Genomic DNA, 19,045 nt, shown 5'->3' with positions numbered 1-19,045 from the left:
CATTTTTCTGAATACTTATGGCAGGTACCCTACACATAGCCTATGTGTAGTCTTAGTTAGGCCACATATTAATGTTATCATGTAATTACATAATTGTCCAATTTAAATGCAATATTCTGCTCAGAACTCACTTTCAGGATATCTGGGTAGGCTAATATACTGTCTATGGAGATTTGTTTTGACCAGCTCATGAACTCGATGGGCTTTTTAGGACGTTGTTTTGATGCTCGACGCTCACTCTGCCGTTCGCTCACATTCCGGATCTAAACTGGGGTGTATTCCTTAAGAACCAAACGGAAATAAACGGGCAGAAACGGGGAGGGACTAACCTGAGAAACGCTCGTTTTCGTTGCAAAACATTGTGCTACGCTATGCACTTGTGAAGTCAACCCTGGCAGGTACTGTTTTACTCTCCCTTTCCTCTCTTCTCTCACCTCCTTCTCTCTTCAGCTCTCTTATCTACTCACCCCCCTATCTCTTTTCTTCTCTGCATTCTTTTTTAAAACCAAAGCGTCCAGTTTTAGTGATACAACAACACCACGTTTAGTAGCCAAACGTCGCCCAAATAATGTTTTTATACGCGGAAGTATAAGTGAAAGTAAAAATAGCTAAAGCTACACGAGCTCACTGCAATAGGACGCGGGAAAGATTTTGGGGACAAGGTAAGGCTTTTCTAACAATCGATAACGGATTGTGAAACCAACACATGATGTGCTGTGCCCAGCCTTTGTCCTACTACCTATTTTTTTTTACTATTAAATGCGAATTATTTGGCAAGTTTGTGACTATATACCCATGGAACATATACATTAAAGACAACTGCTCTTTCCATGAGTTGGTCCTGCTGCCCCCTGGGTGCACGTTTTGGCTCTGCCCTAGCACTACACAGCTGATTCAAACAACCAACTCATGATCAAACATAGATTATTTTAATCGTCGTTTTTGCCGGAATTCTCCATTTCTAATATGTGTAAACACAAGTGCGGGATTTACTTCTGGGTTAACAGAGATTAATACATGCCCAATGACCATAGTTTAACTGTCATACATCATTTGTCGAACCCAATCAGAACCCCAAATATAAGCTTGTTTTAACCCATTGTCATAGATAAATTGACATTCAGTTGGTGTATGTTTTTTCTAAATGTATTTTTTTGAGTAAATAAACCTACTCATTATTTGACTGTTCTACTATTGACGGACTATTTACTATCTTCTAGATATCCTTCATGTTGGGACATACCAGTGATGGGGCAGAATCACACCCTGTGACATGGCTTGTACAAGGCAATCTGCTTTAGAGTACATTCAAAATGGAAGGAGACTCCTTGTTGAAAGGCTCCAGAATCTGTCCCTCGTTGTGGAAAACCTGTTCCAGCGCAAGGTTCTTCAGGAGGAGGAAGTCAGTAAAATTCAGGCAGAAGTTGACCGTTTTGACCAAACCAGAAAAATACTGGACTGGGTCACGGCCAAAGGAGAAGCTGCATGCTACGAGTTACTGATGATTCTAGACATCACAAGGAAGAGGACCTTAGACAACGCTGACTTACAGCAATGGATAAGCTGCTTCCCCTTCAAGGAAGACCCAGAGATGACAGACTACCTTGTTGGCAAGTGATATATTATATTATACAATTAGTATCCAGTACATAGTATACAATTGGCTGGGCAGAATTTTTTTTTTTTTTAGGTGCGTTTGATTTAGCTTACTGTGTGCATCGGGTGGGCAGGGTTTCTGTTGGCACAGTGCATTTACTCTCTCTTTTCCTTTGTATCATTATTTTAGGTTCAAAACCCTGTCACAGATATCAGTCACAGCTGAAATGTAAAGCTCGGAAGATCACAGAGGGTGCATGGAAACAAAGCTCTCGTCTCCTACCAGAGAGGAATAGAAATGAGGTGACTTTCTCTTACACTCCTCTTGTGTTAGATACAGACGTGCCTTCATCGCTCTCTAAAATCGAAACGAAGAGCAAAAGATGCAAGAAAGCTCGCCCTAAAAAGCTAAAGAGCTTCATCCCCATGGCCAAACAGGAAACGTCCCCGGCTGACCTGCTTAAAACACCCATGAGAAGGATCCTCTTATTTGGAAAACCTGGAATTGGAAAGACAGCAGTCGCCCATCAAATGTTGAACCTCTGGGCACAGAAAGATCACAGAGAACTAGATTACATGTTTTATTTTGATGTGAGAGACATTTCACCCAGCACAAATCCCATGAGACTGGAGGACCTTCTCTTTAACATGTACAGTGAGCCAGAAGAAAGTAGAGAAGAAGTGTTACAGGATATTAAGAAGAACTCTGAAAATGTTGTCATCATTTTTGATGGAATCACATACCTCTCCTCTCATTCGGTAATAAAGAAACTTGTGGACAAGGACCTCCTCCCTGATGCAAAGATTGTGATCACATGCAGACCAGAGGTTCCATCAAGAGACTTCCTGACAGACTGGCCCTCGTTCAGAGTGGAGGTGAAAGGGTTCAGTAATGAGTCCATCCGGGCTTACTTAATAAAGATGCTGAGTGCTGAGCCTAACCCTACGCCAAACCATGACTCCTTGAGCAGTGTGTTAAACAACCTAGAGTTGTTCAGTCTGTGCCATGTCCCGATGTATGCATTGATGGTGGTTGCCTGCATTTATTATTCTACCCCAGAGGCTTCTAAGCAGCCATGGCCTACAACTAAGATGTACATCAACATCCTCCGTTACTGCATCCTAAAACACAGTGGCAAACAGACGAACGATCTCAACAAGTGTCTCGTAGAAAACAGAGAAAAAATATTGTCTTTAGCAAAAATTGCTTTTGATGCAACACAGCAAAAAACAATGAACTTGACAGAACTGAGCTGCGAACTAAGCAGTGTCCAGTTTTCTTTCTTGGGGGCGCTTATGATTATGGTCGAGCCCACAGTCTCAGACACTTACTCTGCATTTCTCCATTACACAATGCAGGAGTTCTTTGGTGCCCTTTGGCTCTTACAGAATCCAGACAAAATCAGAGAGGTTCTACAGAAGTGCCAGACTGAGGAATGGAAACACACAAAACACATGGTTCCTTTCATGTGTGGGCTTCTGAATGAGAGGAATATTCAATTGGTAAATGGTCTAGTTCCAGCTCAACAGACCAAGAAGACGTCAGATTGGTTCTTAAAGGAAGTGGTGAACACATTTCTTCCACTTCAAACAAACCAAGATCATGCAGAAGGTGATGCTCCTGAGTTTGAGATAGATCTTCTGTTTTTATGTCAGTGCTTGTATGAATCTCAGTCTACTGAGGCCTGTTTGTTTCTTCTGGACAAACTGGACTACAATCTAGACCTGGATGAAGAACATCTTGATCCTCACCAGTGCTGTGCAGTCTCCTATATGATCAGTCAGTCTGCAGAGAGAAAGGTCGGCTTGGACCTGAACAGCTGCACTGTGTCAGACCAAGGACTAAGGCTGATACTGGCCTCCCTGAAGAATGTCCGATATCTCAGGTAATATTTGTGTTATGTATTTGTGTAATTTAGTTATCTAATGCACCAATTTGTTTCCAATTAACTAGTCAAGAAATAAAAATGAAAACTAAACTTTTTACATTTATATGTTGTATTCTCCTCCACTCAGATACTGAGTTATAAACACCTCTGTTTCATGCTACTTTGAAACTTTTGACAAATGTAATTATAATATACTCTATTTCAAAACCCTTTTCTGATCATAGATCTGACCCCTCAATGCTGTGTCAACTCTGGACAACTTTGCTGAGCGGTGAGGCAGACATTGACTTCACCAGCTTACTTGGTCTCTGTGGAAATGAGTTGCGCCTTCCATTCCTGGGTGAAAGACGAGTGTTTGAGAGAGCAGAAGAAGTGATGAAGCAGAGCCTAGAGAGGGTTAACCTCCTTCTACACTGGGATCGGACAACTCTTCTCAGTGAAGCTCTCAGCAAGACCATTTTAAAGTGTTTGACACATATCAACAAACTCAGGTAAGTGTTTACACTGCCAGTATATATTTATTCATTCTCTTTGTGACTATTAATTCATTTAAGTCAATTAAAAACATAGTTTGTCAATATAAATAGGAAAAATATCAAGAGGTTAATATCTAGACAAAGAAGTCACTGCAACAATACAACAAGATAGACACATGGCAACAGTATTTAGTCGGTAAAAGTGGCAGTCACTTTCTACCTGTATTTACAGTATCTAAACAAAGACTTTCTTATGCTTTATGGTTCACAGTTTTACCCCACTACAACATCAGAGAGGATCCCCTGAAAAACTAGAGAAAGAAGAAAAAGCAGTCCTACTAGATTTGTGTCTACAAGCAGGATTATATCACAGAGAAACGTTCCAGGGTGCTGTGAACACACTGCTGTCACTGTTTTCTGTGTATCAAACTGAAAGATATGACATCCTGCTGGATCTGTACTCACATGTGAAGTACAATAGGAAACAAGCAGGCAGAAGTATCCTTCCATCATTGAGACCACTTTACCAGCCAGCTCCTGCAGTCTGGTCCATAGACCTCTCAGAGAGAAAGGCCTCCCTCCTCCTAGAAGTGCTGAAACTTCAACCAGAGAAGAAATCTGTAGAGCTGAAGTACTGGTCAGATGAAGAGAGTGAAGTGAGGAGTTTCCTTCAGTGTCTGCCCTACATCTCACAGCTCAGGTGAGTTGAATCAGTACAGTTCAGGGATTGTAGTTGTCTGTCCCTGTATTTCCCTTTAGAGAGGTTTGTTTGTAGCTTTCTGCGTTAGCCTAATATGCTAAGTATACACATACTGTTTTGAAAAGATGCAATCTTACTTTGTAGTCTACGGAACAATTCAAGTGGATGATGAGTGCAGAGAGATAGTTGTACTTTATTCACTATAATGTAACCATTCAAAATTCATATCCTCCATCCAACACTTTCTTCATCTCTTTAATGTTAAACTGTTTGTACAGGATTGCTCCACCACAGGATCAGAGAAGATCCCCTGAAGACTTGCGAAAGAGAGAGAAGACATTCCTACTGAATCTGTGTCTTCAAGCAGCCCTCCATGAGAGAGAAACCATACAAACAACTGTAGAGAAAGTGTTGTCACTGTCTGAAGTTTATGACGATCGGAAATGGGATCTCCTGCTGGATCTGTACTCACATGTGAAGGACTATGAGACTCAAACAGGCAGGAGTGTCCTTCCAGCATTACAGCCAGTTTACCAGTCAGCTCCTGCAGTCTGGTACATAGACCTCAGAAAGAGAAAGGTCTCCCTCCTCCTAGAAGTGCTGAAACTCCAATCAGAGAAGAAGCCAGTAGAGCTGTGGGGCTGGTCAAATGAAGAGAGTGAAGTGAGGAGTTTCCTTCAGTGTCTGCCCTACATCTCACAGCTGAGGTGAGTTGGATCAGTACAGTTGAGGGATTGTTGTAATGAGTATGATGGGAGACAGAGTGCTGGTTTTAAGCGCAGGGCGCAGCAGTTGTTTATTTAGTAACGGACCACAGGAGGACAGGTAGAAGGTCATACACAGGGAATCCAAAAAGGTAACAGTACAGGCAGGGAAAAAGGCTAATAACGTCATCCGGGAGATCAGGCAAGAGGTTGATGACAGGAAATCTGATAGGCAAAAATACAGGCAGGGAATAGGCAAAAAACATTGTTAGTGAGGATGGCCAAAAACTACGATACACGGGAGGACTAACATGGAACGAAACAGCGCTCCAAATAGAATGTGTACAAAAACAAACAATACCTCACAATGATGGGGTGCAATGAACTGAACTAAATAGTGTGTGTAAATGATGTACAGGTGTGTGAACAGGTTATCAGAATTCAGGTGATTGGGATCTGGAGAGTGAGCTGTGTTCAGGGGATCTATGTGTTTGACAGTGTGAGCTGGAAGCAGACGTTACAATTGTTGTCTGTCCCTGTATTTCCCTTATTAAAAAGGAAGTTTGTTCGTAACAACCTAATATGCTAAACATACACATACTGTTTTGAAAAGATGCAATCTTACTTTGTGGTCATGATTATAAGGAACGATTGAAGTGGATGATGAGTTTAGAAAGATAGTCATGTTATTTTACCTGCCATAATGTGACCATCAGAAATGCATATTATATCTCTCACATATTCATCTATTTGTTGTTAAACTGTTCATGCAGTTTTGCTCCACCACAGGATCAGAGAAGATCCCCTGAAGAATGGAGAAAGAGAGAGAAGACATTCCTACTGAATATGTGTCTTCAAGCAGCCCTCCATGAGAGAGAAACCATACAAACAACTGTAGAGAAAGTGTTGTTACTGTCTGAAGTTTATCACGATCGGAAATGGAGTCTCCTGCTGGATCTGTACTCACATGTTAAGGACTATGAGACTCAAACAGGCAGGAGTGTCCTTCCAGCATTACAGCCAGTTTACCAGTCAGCTCCTGCAGTCTGGTCCATAGACCTCTCAGAGAGAAAGGCCTCCCTCCTCCTAGACGTGCTGAAACTCCAACCAGAGAAGAAACCAGTAGAGCTGAAAGGCTGGTCAGATGAAGAGAGTGAAGTGAGGAGTTTCCTTCAGTGTCTGCCCTACATCTCACAGCTGAGGTGAGTTGGATCAGTACAGTTCAGGGATTGTTGTCTGTCCCTGTATTTCCCTTTTTAAAAGGAAGTTTGATCGTAACAACCTAATATGCTAAACATACACATACTGTTTTGAAAAGATACAATCTTACATTGTGGTCATGATTATAAAGAATGATTGAAGTGGATGATGAATTTAGAAAGATAGTGTCACGAGAATTTTCAATCCCAATGAAAATAACCATCAATCAATCAATAGCTTTGACCAATCCCCGAGGTTTGTAAGACCATGGGTTTAATAATAATTAGTCAAAGACTCAGCTTATGCAAAAGGCTAGTACAGTTTATTCAGAGAACGTTCTAAAGTCAAGAATACAAAAACATACATTTTATAGCTGCGCACATACTTCCACACAAACAGTAGGTGTCCTACGCACATACTTCCACACAAACAGTAGGTATCCTACGCACATACATACACACAAACAGTAGGTGAGTTTTATCCTTCTCCACAGTTCGCACCACTTTGTATCACTACCCAGCCGACAGTTCCATTCCCCCGAGATTAGGGAGACCTTGAGAAGTACTCCCTGTCCTCACAAGTCTCTCAGAGGCCTAGCCAGGTCGGTCCAAACACAGTTTAATTGTTCTTCGATATTTTACTAGGCACACACACAAGTTCAAATCCTAAGCTACGCCTTGCTCAGACAGTCTGTGTTTTTCCACTACACAGATACATTGTTTAACCTAATTCCGACTAAAAATACACACATCATCAGATTATAATTTTATGATTCTAATCAATTTCATACAGTTATAAGGTTTCAGAGTGGAATTATTTTATCATTATCTTTCAACATTTAAATTATTTCATCAGATAGTCGTGTTATTTTACCCACCGTAATGTGACCATCAGAAATGCATATTATATCTCTCACATATTCATCTATTTGTTGTTAAACTGTTCATGCAGTTTTCCTCCACCACAGGATCAGAGAAGATCCCCTGAAGAATGGAGAAAGAGAGAGAAGACATTCCTACTGAATCTGTGTCTTCAAGCAGCCCTCCATGAGAGAGAAACCATACAAACAACTGTAGAGAAAGTGTTGTCACTGTCTGAAGTTTATCACGATCGGAAATGGAGTCTCCTGCTGGATCTGTACTCACATGTGAAGGACTATGAGACTCAAACAGGCAGGAGTGTCCTTCCAGCATTACAGCCAGTTTACCAGTCAGCTCCTGCAGTCTGGTCCATAGACCTCTCAGAGAGAAAGGCCTCCCTCCTCCTAGAAGTGCTGAAACTCCAACCAGAGAAGAAACCAATACAGCTGGAAGGCTGGTCAGATGAAGAGAGTGAAGTGAGGAGTTTCCTTCAGTGTCTGCCCTACATCTCACAGCTGAGGTGAGTTGGATCAGTACAGTTCAGGGATTGTTGTCTGTCCCTGTATTCCCCTTTATAAAAGGAAGTTTGTTCGTAACAACCTAATATGCTAAACATACACATACTGTTTTGAAAAGATACAATCTTACATTGTGGTCATGATTATAAAGAATGATTGAAGTGGATGATGAGTTTAGAAAGATAGTGTCACTAGAATTTTCAATCCCAATGAAAATAACCATCAATCAATCAATAGCTTTGACCAATCGCAGAGGTTTGTAAGACCATGGGTTTAATAATAATTAGTCAAAGACTCAGCTTATGCAAAAGGCTAGTACAGTTTATTCAGAGAACGTTCTAAAGTCAAGAATACAAAAACACACATTTTATAGTTGCGCACATACCTCCACACAAACAGTAGGTGTCCTACGCACATACATACACACAAACAGTAGGTGTCCTACGCACATACATACACACAAACAGTAGGTGTCCTACGCACATACATACACACAAACAGTAGGTGTCCTACGCACATACATACACACAAACAGTAGGTGTCCTACGCACATACATACACACAAACAGTAGGTGTCCTACGCACATACATACACACAAACAGTAGGTGTCCTACGCACATACTTCCACACAAACAGTAGGTGTCCTACGCACATACTTCCACACAAACAGTAGGTGTCCTACGCACATACTTCCACACAAACAGTAGGTGTCCTACGCACATACTTCCACACAAACAGTAGGTGTCCTACGCACATACTTCCACACAAACAGTAGGTGTCCTATGCACATACATACACACAAACAGTAGGTGTCCTACGCACATACATCCACACAAACAGTAGGTGTCCTACGCACATACTTCCACACAAACAGTAGGTGTCCTATGCACATACTTCCACACAAACAGTAGGTGTCCTACGCACATACATACACACAAACAGTAGGTGTCCTACGCACATACATACACACAAACAGTAGGTGTCCTACGCACATACATACACACAAACAGTAGGTGTCCTACGCACATACATACACACAAACAGTAGGTGTCCTACGCACATACATCCACACAAACAGTAGGTGTCCTACGCACATACATCCACACAAACAGTAGGTGTCCTACGCACATACATACACACAAACAGTAGGTGTCCTACGCACATACATACACACAAACAGTAGGTGTCCTACGCACATACTTCCACACAAACAGTAGGTGTCCTACGCACATACTTCCACACAAACAGTAGGTGTCCTACGCACATACTTCCACACAAACAGTAGGTGTCCTACGCACATACTTCCACACAAACAGTAGGTGTCCTATGCACATACATACACACAAACAGTAGGTGTCCTACGCACATACATCCACACAAACAGTAGGTGTCCTACGCACATACTTCCACACAAACAGTAGGTGTCCTATGCACATACATACACACAAACAGTAGGTGTCCTACGCACATACATCCACACAAACAGTAGGTGTCCTACGCACATACATACACACAAACAGTAGGTGTCCTACGCACATACATACACACAAACAGTAGGTGTCCTACACACATACATACACACAAACAGTAGGTGTCCTACGCACATACTTCCACACAAACAGTAGGTGTCCTACGCACATACTTCCACACAAACAGTAGGTGTCCTACGCACATACATACACACAAACAGTAGGTGTCCTACGCACATACATACACACAAACAGTAGGTGTCCTACGCACATACTTCCACACAAACAGTAGGTGTCCTACGCACATACTTCCACACAAACAGTAGGTGTCCTACGCACATACTTCCACACAAACAGTAGGTGTCCTACGCACATACTTCCACACAAACAGTAGGTGTCCTATGCACATACATACACACAAACAGTAGGTGTCCTACGCACATACATCCACACAAACAGTAGGTGTCCTACGCACATACTTCCACACAAACAGTAGGTGTCCTACGCACATACTTCCACACAAACAGTAGGTGTCCTACGCACATACTTCCACACAAACAGTAGGTGTCCTACGCACATACTTCCACACAAACAGTAGGTGTCCTATGCACATACATACACACAAACAGTAGGTGTCCTACGCACATACTTCCACACAAACAGTAGGTGTCCTACGCACATACTTCCACACAAACAGTAGGTGTCCTACGCACATACATACACACAAACAGTAGGTGTCCTACGCACATACTTCCACACAAACAGTAGGTGTCCTACGCACATACTTCCACACAAACAGTAGGTGTCCTACGCACATACTTCCACACAAACAGTAGGTGTCCTACGCACATACATACACACAAACAGTAGGTGTCCTACGCACATACATACACACAAACAGTAGGTGTCCTACGCACATACTTCCACACAAACAGTAGGTGTCCTACGCACATACTTCCACACAAACAGTAGGTGTCCTACGCACATACATACACACAAACAGTAGGTGTCCTATGCACATACATACACACAAACAGTAGGTGAGTTTTATCCTTCTCCACAGTTCGCACCACTTTGTATCACTACCCAGCCAACAGTTCCATTCCCCCGAGATTAGGGAGACCTTGAGAAGTACTCCCTGTCCTCTCACAAGTCTCTCAGAGGCCTAGCCAGGTCGGTCAAAACACAGTTTTAATTGTTCTTCGATATTTTACTAGGCACACACACAAGTTCAAATCCTAAGCTACGCCTTGCTCAGACAGTCTGTGTTTTTCCACTACACAGATACATTGTTTAACCTAATTCCGACTAAAAATACACACATCATCAGATTATAATTTTATGATCCTAATCAATTTCATACAGTTATAAGGTTTCAGAGTGGAATTATTTTATCATTATCTTTCAACATTTAAATTATTTTATCAGATAGTCGTGTTATTTTACCCACCGTAATGTGACCATCAGAAATGCATATTATATCTCTCACATATTCATCTATTTGTTGTTAAACTGTTCATGCAGTTTTCCTCCACCACAGGATCAGAGAAGATCCCCTGAAGACTGGAGAAAGAGAGAGAAGACATTCCTACTGAATATGTGTCTTCAAGCAGCCCTCCATGAGAGAGAAAACATACAAACAACTGTAGAGAAAGTGTCACTGTCTGAAGTTTATCACGATCTGAAATGGGATCTCCTGCTGGATCTGTACTCACATGTGAAGGACTATGAGACTCAAACAGGCAGGAGTGTCCTTCCAGCATTACAGACAGTTTACCAGTCAGCTCCTGCAGTCTGGTCCATAGACCTCTCAGAGAGAAAGGTCTCCCTCCTCCTAGAAGTGCTGAAACTCCAACCAGAGAAGAAATCAGTAGAGCTGTGGGGCTGGTCAGATGAAGAGAGTGAAGTGAGGAGTTTCCTTCAGTGTCTGCCCTACATCTCAGAGCTGGGGTGAGTCTGAACACGTGTGGTGGTTAGTGATTATGTGATGCTACTGATTATTGTCTTTTAGAAACCTGGTAAATATAAAAGTTCAAATGTTGGTGAATCTGGTAACATTTATGCTCAGATTTCCTGAATGAACATGTTGCATTACGAAATATCACACAGATATTTTGAATTTCTCTTAGACTATATATTGTTTCATAAAACAAAAGCACATCATGTAAATGTATAACTACTTCATATATATTTTAGTGATGACTGGTTTCATGTGTCCATCCATGTCTGAATCAGCTGTTACTGTCCTTGTTGCAGTTTCATTTTTGAGGAGTATGAACCGTCAGAGCTGATCAAGTTCCTGGTGGGTCTCCTGTCTCAAGCAGCAGAGTGGGAGGAGCAGTCAGGAGAGAAGACACTGAAGCTGCTATCATCAGTGTGTACTTACAGCACTTTCCCTCTCTGTGACTGGGATGATGACAAGAAGTGGTTTCAATGTGATTTCCTGCTGGATCTGTACTCACATGTGAAGGACTATGAGACTCAAACAGGCAGGAGTGTCCTTCCAGCATTACAGACAGTTTACCAGTCAGCTCCTGCAGTCTGGTACATAGATCTCTCAGAGAGAAAGGCCTCCCTCCTCCTAGAAGTGCTGAAACTCCAATCAGAGAAGAAACCAGTACAGCTGGAAGGCTGGTCAGATGAAGACAGTGAAGTGAGGAGTTTCCTTCAGTGTCTGCCCTACATCTCACAGCTGAGGTGAGTCTGAACATGTGTGGTGGTTAGTGATTATGTGATGCTACTGATTATTGTCTTTTAGAAACCTGGTAAATATAAAAGTTCAAATGTTGGTGAATCTGGTAACATTTATGCTCAGATTTCCTGAATGAACATGTTGCATTACGAAATATCACACAGATATTTTGAATTTCTCTTAGACTATATATTGTTTCATAAAACAAAAGCACATCATGTAAATGTATAACTACTTCATATATATTTTAGTGATGACTGGTTTCATATGTCCATCCATGTCTGAATCAGCTGTTACTGTCCTTGTTGCAGGTTCCTTCGATGGTCGTCTGATAACTCAGAGCTGATCAAGTTCCTGGTGGGTCTCCTGTCTCAAGCAGCAGAGTGGGAGGAGCAGTCAGGAGAGAAGACACTGAAGCTGGTATCATCAGTGTGTACTTACAGCACTTTCCCTCTCTGTGACGGGGATGATTATGATACGTCGTTTCAATGTGATTTCCTGCTGGATCTGTACTCACATGTGAAGGACTATGAGACTCAAACAGGCAGGAGTGTCCTTCCAGCATTACAGCCAGTTTACCAGTCAGCTCCTGCAGTCTGGTCCATAGACCTCTCAGAGAGAAAGGTCTCCCTCCTCCTAGACGTGCTGAAACTCCAACCAGTGAAGAAACCAGTAGAGCTGAAAGGCTGGTCAGATGAAGAGAGTGAAGTGAGGAGTTTCCTTCAGTGTCTGCCCTACATCTCACAGCTGAGGTGAGTTGGATCAGTACAGTTGTCTGTCCCTGTATTTCCCTTTTTAAAAGGAAGTTTGTTCGTAACAACCTAATATACTAAACATACACATACTGTTTTGAAAAGATGCAATCTTACTTTGTGGTCATGATTATAAGGAACGATTGAAGTGGATGATGAGTTTAGAAAGATAGTCATGTTATTTTACCTGCCATAATGTGACCATCAGAAATGCATATTATATCTCTCACATATTCATCTATTTGTTGTTGTCACGTTCCTGACCTTATTTTCCTTTGTTTAACTTTGTTTAGTTTGTCAGGACGTGAGCTGGGTGGTTAGTCTATGTTATGTGTTTCTATGTTGGGTTAAATGTGTTGCCTGATATGGTTCTCAATTAGGGGCAGGTGTTTGACGTTTCCTCTGATTGAGAACCATATTAAGGTAGGCTGTTCTCACTGTTTGTTTGTGGGTGATTGTTCCTGTGTCTGTGTATGTCGCACCACACGGGACTGTTTCATTGTCTTCCGTGTTTGTGTTTGTTTCCACACGGGACTGTATCGTTTGTGCTAGTCTTACCTGTTCGTGTGTTCTTCGTGTTTATGTAAGTTCTTATGTTCAGGTCGGTCTACGTCGTTTGTTGTTTTGTAATTTTCCAAGTGTTTTTTGTGTTTGTCTTTGCTTTAATAAATCTTCATGTATTCATCAACCGCTGCGTTTTGGTCCGATCCCTACTCCTCCTCTTCAGACGAAGAGGAGGAAAGCAACCGTTACAGAATCACCCACCAAACAAGGACCAAGCGGCGTGGGAGAAAGCAGCAGCAGCGATCGCAGGATTCCTGGACATGGGAGGAAATATTGGATGGTAAAGGTCCATGGGCACAACCTGGAGAATATCGCCACCCTCGTGAAGAGCTGGAGGCAGCTAAAGCCGAGAGGCGGCGGTATGAGGAGGCAGCACGGAAGCAGGTGAAGGATCTGGACTATACAACCTGGGAGGAGATCGACAGGTGGGCGATCGACCCTAGGAGAGTGCCGGAGCCCGCCTGGGATTCTCTGGCGCAGTGTGAGGAGGGATACCGGCGAATGGAGGCAGCACGACGACGCGGTAGGAAGCCTGTTCGTCAAGCCCAAAAATTTCTTGGGGGGTGGCTAAAGGGTAGTGTGGCGAAGTCAGGTAGGAGACCTGCGCCAACTTCCCGATCTTACCGTGGAGAGCGAGAGTACGGGCAGACACCTTGTTATGCGGTAGAGCGCACGGTGTCTCCTGTACGTGTGCATAGCCCGGTGCGGGTTATTCCACCTCCCCGCACTGGCAGGGCTAGATTGAGTATTGATCCGGATGTCATGAAGCCGGCCCAACGCATCTGGCCTCCAGTGCGTCTCCTCGGGCCGGCATACATGGCACCAGCCTTACGCATGGTGTCCCCGGTTCGCCTACATAGCCTAGTGCGGGTTATTCCACCTCCCCGCACTGGTCGGGCTACGGGGAGCATACAACCAGGTAAGGTTGGGCAGGCTCAGTGCTCAAGGGAGCCAGTACGCCTGCATGGTCCGGTATATCCGGCGCCACTTCCCCGCCCCAGCCCAGTACTACCAGTGCTTACACCACGCACCAGGCTTCCTGTGCGTCTCCAGAGCCCTTTTCCTCCTCCACGCACTAGCCCTATGGTGCGTGTCTTCAGCCCGGTACCACCAGTTCCGGCACCACGCACCAAGCCTCCTGTGCGTCTCCAGAGCCCTGTTCCTCCTCCACGCACTAGCCCTGTGGTGCGTGTCTCCAGCCCAGTACCTCCAGTTCTGGTACCACGCACCAAGCCTCCTGTGCGCCTCCAGAGTCCTGTGCGTCCTGTTGCTGCTCCCCGCACTAGCCTGAAGGTGCGTGTCCTTAGCCCGGTACCTCCAGTTCCGGCACCACGCACCAGGCCTACAGTGCGCCTCAGCCGGCCAGAGTCAGCCGTCTGCCCAGCGGCGCCAAAACTGCCCGTCTGCCCAACGCCGTCTGAGCTGTCCGTCTGCCAAGCGCCGCCTGAACTGCCCGTCTGCCAAGCGCCGCCTGAACTGCCCGTCTGTACTGAGCCTTCAAAGCCGCCCGTCTGTACTGAGCCTGCAAAGCCGCCCGTCTGTACTGAGCCTTCAAAGCCGCCCGTCTGTCCTGAGCCTTCAGAGCCGTCTGCCAGACAGGAGCCGCTAGAGCCGTCCGCCAGACAGGAGCCGCTAGAGCCGTCCGCCAGACAGGAGCCGCTAGAGCCTTCCGCCAGACAGGAGCCGCTAGAGCCTTCCGCCAGACAGGAGCAGCCAGAGCCTTCCGTCAGACAGGAGCAGCCAGAGCCTTCCGTCAGACAGGAGCAGCCAGAGCCGCCAGCCAGCCATGAGCAGCCAGAACCGCCAGCCAGCCATGAGCAGCCAGCAAGCCATGAGCAGCCAGAGCCGCCAGCCAGCCATGAGCAGCCAGAGCCGTCAGCCAGCCATAAGCAGCCAGAGCCGTCAGCCAGCCATAAGCAGCCAGAGCCGTCAGCCAGCCATGAGCAGCCAGAGCCGTCAGCCAGCCATGAGCAGCCCCTCAGTCCGGAGCTGCCCCTCAGTCCGGAGCTGCCCCTCAGTCCGGAGCTGCCCCTCATTCCGGTGTTGCCCCTTAGTCCGGTGCTGCCCCTTAATCCAGTGGGGTTAATTTGGAGGGTGGCCATTTGGAGGAGGCTACTGAAGCGGGGATTGACTATGGTGGGGTGGGGACCACGTCCGGAGCCGGAGCCGCCACCGTGGACAGATGCCCACCCAGACCCTCCCCTTGAGGTTCAGTTTTGCGGCCGGAGTCCGCATCTTGGGGGGGGGGGGGGTACTGTCACGTTCCTGACCTTATTTTCCTTTGTTTAACTTTGTTTAGTTGGTCAGGACGTGAGCTGGGTGGGTAGTCTATGTTATGTGTTTCTATGTGGGGTTAAATGTGTTGCCTGATATGGTTCTCAATTAGGGGCAGGTGTTTGACGTTTCCTCTGATTGAGAACCATATTAAGGTAGGCTGTTCTCACTGTTTGTTTGTGGGTGATTGTTCCTGTGTCTGTGTATGTCGCACCACACGGGACTGTTTCATTGTCTTCCGTGTTTGTGTTTGTTTCCACACGGGACTGTCGTTTGTGCTAGTCTTACCTGTTCGTGCGTTCTTCGTGTTTATGTAAGTTCTTATGTTCAGGTCGGTCTACGTCGTTTGTTGTTTTGTAATTTTCCAAGTGTTTTTCGTGTTCGTCTTTGCTTTAATAAATCTTCATGTATTAATCAACCGCTGCGTTTTGGTCCGATCCCTACTCTTCCTCTTCAGACGAAGAGGAGGAAAGCAACCGTTACAGCTGTTAAACTGTTCATGCAGTTTTACTCCACCACAATATCAGAGAAGATCCCCTGAAGACTGGAGAAAGAGAGAGAAGACATTCCTACTGAATATGTGTCTTCAAGCAGCCCTCCATGAGAGAGAAACCATACAAACAACTGTAGAGAAAGTGTTGTCACTGTCTGAAGTTTATCACGATCGGAAATGGGATCTCCTGCTGGATCTGTACTCACATGTGAAGGACTATGAGACTCAAACAGGCAGGAGTGTCCTTCCAGCATTACAGCCAGTTTACCAGTCAGCTCCTGCAGTCTGGTCCATAGACCTCTCAGAGAGAAAGGCCTCCCTCCTCCTAGAAGTGCTGAAACTCCAACCAGGGAAGAAACCAGTAGAGCTGAAGTACTGGTCAGATGAAGAGAGTGAAGTGAGGAGTTTCCTTCAGTGTCTGCCCTACATCTCACAGCTGAGGTGAGTTGGATCAGTACAGTTCAGGGATTGTTGTCTGTCCCTGTATTCCCCTTTATAAAAGGAAGTTTGATCGTAACAACCTAATATGCTAAACATACACATACTGTTTTGAAAAGATACAATCTTACATTGTGGTCATGATTATAAAGAATGATTGAAGTGGATGATGAATTTAGAAAGATAGTGTCACGAGAATTTTCAATCCCAATGAAAATAACCATCAATCAATCAATAGCTTTGACCAATCCCCGAGGTTTGTAAGACCATGGGTTTAATAATAATTAGTCAAAGACTCAGCTTATGCAAAAGGCTAGTACAGTTTATTCAGAGAACGTTCTAAAGTCAAGAATACAAAAACATACATTTTATAGCTGCGCACATACTTCCACACAAACAGTAGGTGTCCTACACACATACATACACACAAACAGTAGGTGTCCTACGCACATACTTCCACACAAACAGTAGGTATCCTACGCACATACATACACACAAACAGTAGGTGAGTTTTATCCTTCTCCACAGTTCGCACCACTTTGTATCACTACCCAGCCGACAGTTCCATTCCCCCGAGATTAGGGAGACCTTGAGAAGTACTCCCTGTCCTCTCACAAGTCTCTCAGAGGCCTAGCCAGGTCGGTCCAAACACAGTTTAATTGTTCTTCGATATTTTACTAGGCACACACACAAGTTCAAATCCTAAGCTACGCCTTGCTCAGACAGTCTGTGTTTTTCCACTACACAGATACATTGTTTAACCTAATTCCGACTAAAAATACACACATCATCAGATTATAATTTTATGATTCTAATCAATTTCATACAGTTATAAGGTTTCAGAGTGGAATTATTTTATCATTATCTTTCAACATATACATTATTTTATCAGATAGTCGTGTTATTTTACCCACCGTAATGTGACCATCAGAAATGCATATTATATCTCTCACATATTCATCTATTTGTTGTTAAACTGTTCATGCAGTTTTCCTCCACCACAGGATCAGAGAAGATCCCCTGAAGAATGGAGAAAGAGAGAGAAGACATTCCTACTGAATCTGTGTCTTCAAGCAGCCCTCCATGAGAGAGAAACCATACAAACAACTGTAGAGAAAGTGTTGTCACTGTCTGAAGTTTATCACGATCGGAAATGGAGTCTCCTGCTGGATCTGTACTCACATGTGAAGGACTATGAGACTCAAACAGGCAGGAGTGTCCTTCCAGCATTACAGCCAGTTTACCAGTCAGCTCCTGCAGTCTGGTCCATAGACCTCTCAGAGAGAAAGGCCTCCCTCCTCCTAGAAGTGCTGAAACTCCAACCAGAGAAGAAACCAGTACAGCTGGAAGGCTGGTCAGATGAAGAGAGTGAAGTGAGGAGTTTCCTTCAGTGTCTGCCCTACATCTCACAGCTGAGGTGAGTTGGATCAGTACAGTTCAGGGATTGTTGTCTGTCCCTGTATTCCCCTTTATAAAAGGAAGTTTGTTCGTAACAACCTAATATGCTAAACATACACATACTGTTTTGAAAAGATACAATCTTACATTGTGGTCATGATTATAAAGAATGATTGAAGTGGATGATGAGTTTAGAAAGATAGTGTCACTAGAATTTTCAATCCCAATGAAAATAACCATCAATCAATCAATAGCTTTGACCAATCCCCGAGGTTTGTAAGACCATGGGTTTAATAATAATTAGTCAAAGACTCAGCTTATGCAAAAGGCTAGTACAGTTTATTCAGAGAACGTTCTAAAGTCAAGAATACAAAAACACACATTTTATAGTTGCGCACATACTTCCACACAAACAGTAGGTGTCCTACGCACATACATACACACAAACAGTAGGTGTCCTACGCACATACATACACACAAACAGTAGGTGTCCTACGCACATACTTCCACACAAACAGTAGGTGTCCTACGCACATACTTCCACACAAACAGTAGGTGTCCTACGCACATACATACACACAAACAGTAGGTGTCCTACGCACATACATACACACAAACAGTAGGTGAGTTTTATCCTTCTCCACAGTTCGCACCACTTTGTATCACTACCCAGCCAACAGTTCCATTCCCCCGAGATTAGGGAGACCTTGAGAAGTACTCCCTGTCCTCTCACAAGTCTCTCAGAGGCCTAGCCAGGTCGGTCAAAACACAGTTTTAATTGTTCTTCGATATTTTACTAGGCACACACACAAGTTCAAATCCTAAGCTACGCCTTGCTCAGACAGTCTGTGTTTTTCCACTACACAGATACATTGTTTAACCTAATTCCGACTAAAAATACACACATCATCAGATTATAATTTTATGATTCTAATCAATTTCATACAGTTATAAGGTTTCAGAGTGGAATTATTTTATCATTATCTTTCAACATTTAAATTATTTTATCAGATAGTCGTGT

The 19,045-nt window shown here is 44.0% G+C and overlaps 1 protein-coding gene across 1 annotated transcript in view; it reads left to right on the top strand.

Moving 5' to 3' along the window:
- The first annotated feature begins 276 nt into the window (after positions 1–276).
- The window catches only part of LOC139579247 (uncharacterized), a 29,826-nt gene continuing 11,057 nt past the window's right edge, over positions 277–19,045 (top strand). Inside the window, exons 1-13 of the mRNA XM_071407736.1 lie at positions 277–662; positions 1,221–1,610; positions 1,787–3,482; positions 3,710–3,976; positions 4,233–4,661; positions 4,940–5,368; positions 6,139–6,567; positions 7,517–7,945; positions 10,938–11,363; positions 11,670–12,110; positions 12,417–12,857; positions 16,153–16,629; positions 17,615–18,043. Coding sequence (XP_071263837.1) covers positions 1,274–1,610; positions 1,787–3,482; positions 3,710–3,976; positions 4,233–4,661; positions 4,940–5,368; positions 6,139–6,567; positions 7,517–7,945; positions 10,938–11,363; positions 11,670–12,110; positions 12,417–12,857; positions 16,153–16,629; positions 17,615–18,043 — 6,230 coding nt within the window. The 5' untranslated portion in view covers positions 277–662; positions 1,221–1,273. The remainder of the gene's footprint in view (positions 663–1,220; positions 1,611–1,786; positions 3,483–3,709; positions 3,977–4,232; positions 4,662–4,939; positions 5,369–6,138; positions 6,568–7,516; positions 7,946–10,937; positions 11,364–11,669; positions 12,111–12,416; positions 12,858–16,152; positions 16,630–17,614; positions 18,044–19,045) is intronic.

Source organism: Salvelinus alpinus, chromosome 6 (genome assembly GCF_045679555.1).
Source record: "Salvelinus alpinus chromosome 6, SLU_Salpinus.1, whole genome shotgun sequence".
NCBI classification, from domain to species: domain Eukaryota; kingdom Metazoa; phylum Chordata; class Actinopteri; order Salmoniformes; family Salmonidae; genus Salvelinus; species Salvelinus alpinus.
The sequence above is the reverse complement of the archived record's forward strand: the minus strand, read 5'-3'. Positions and strand labels throughout refer to the sequence as shown.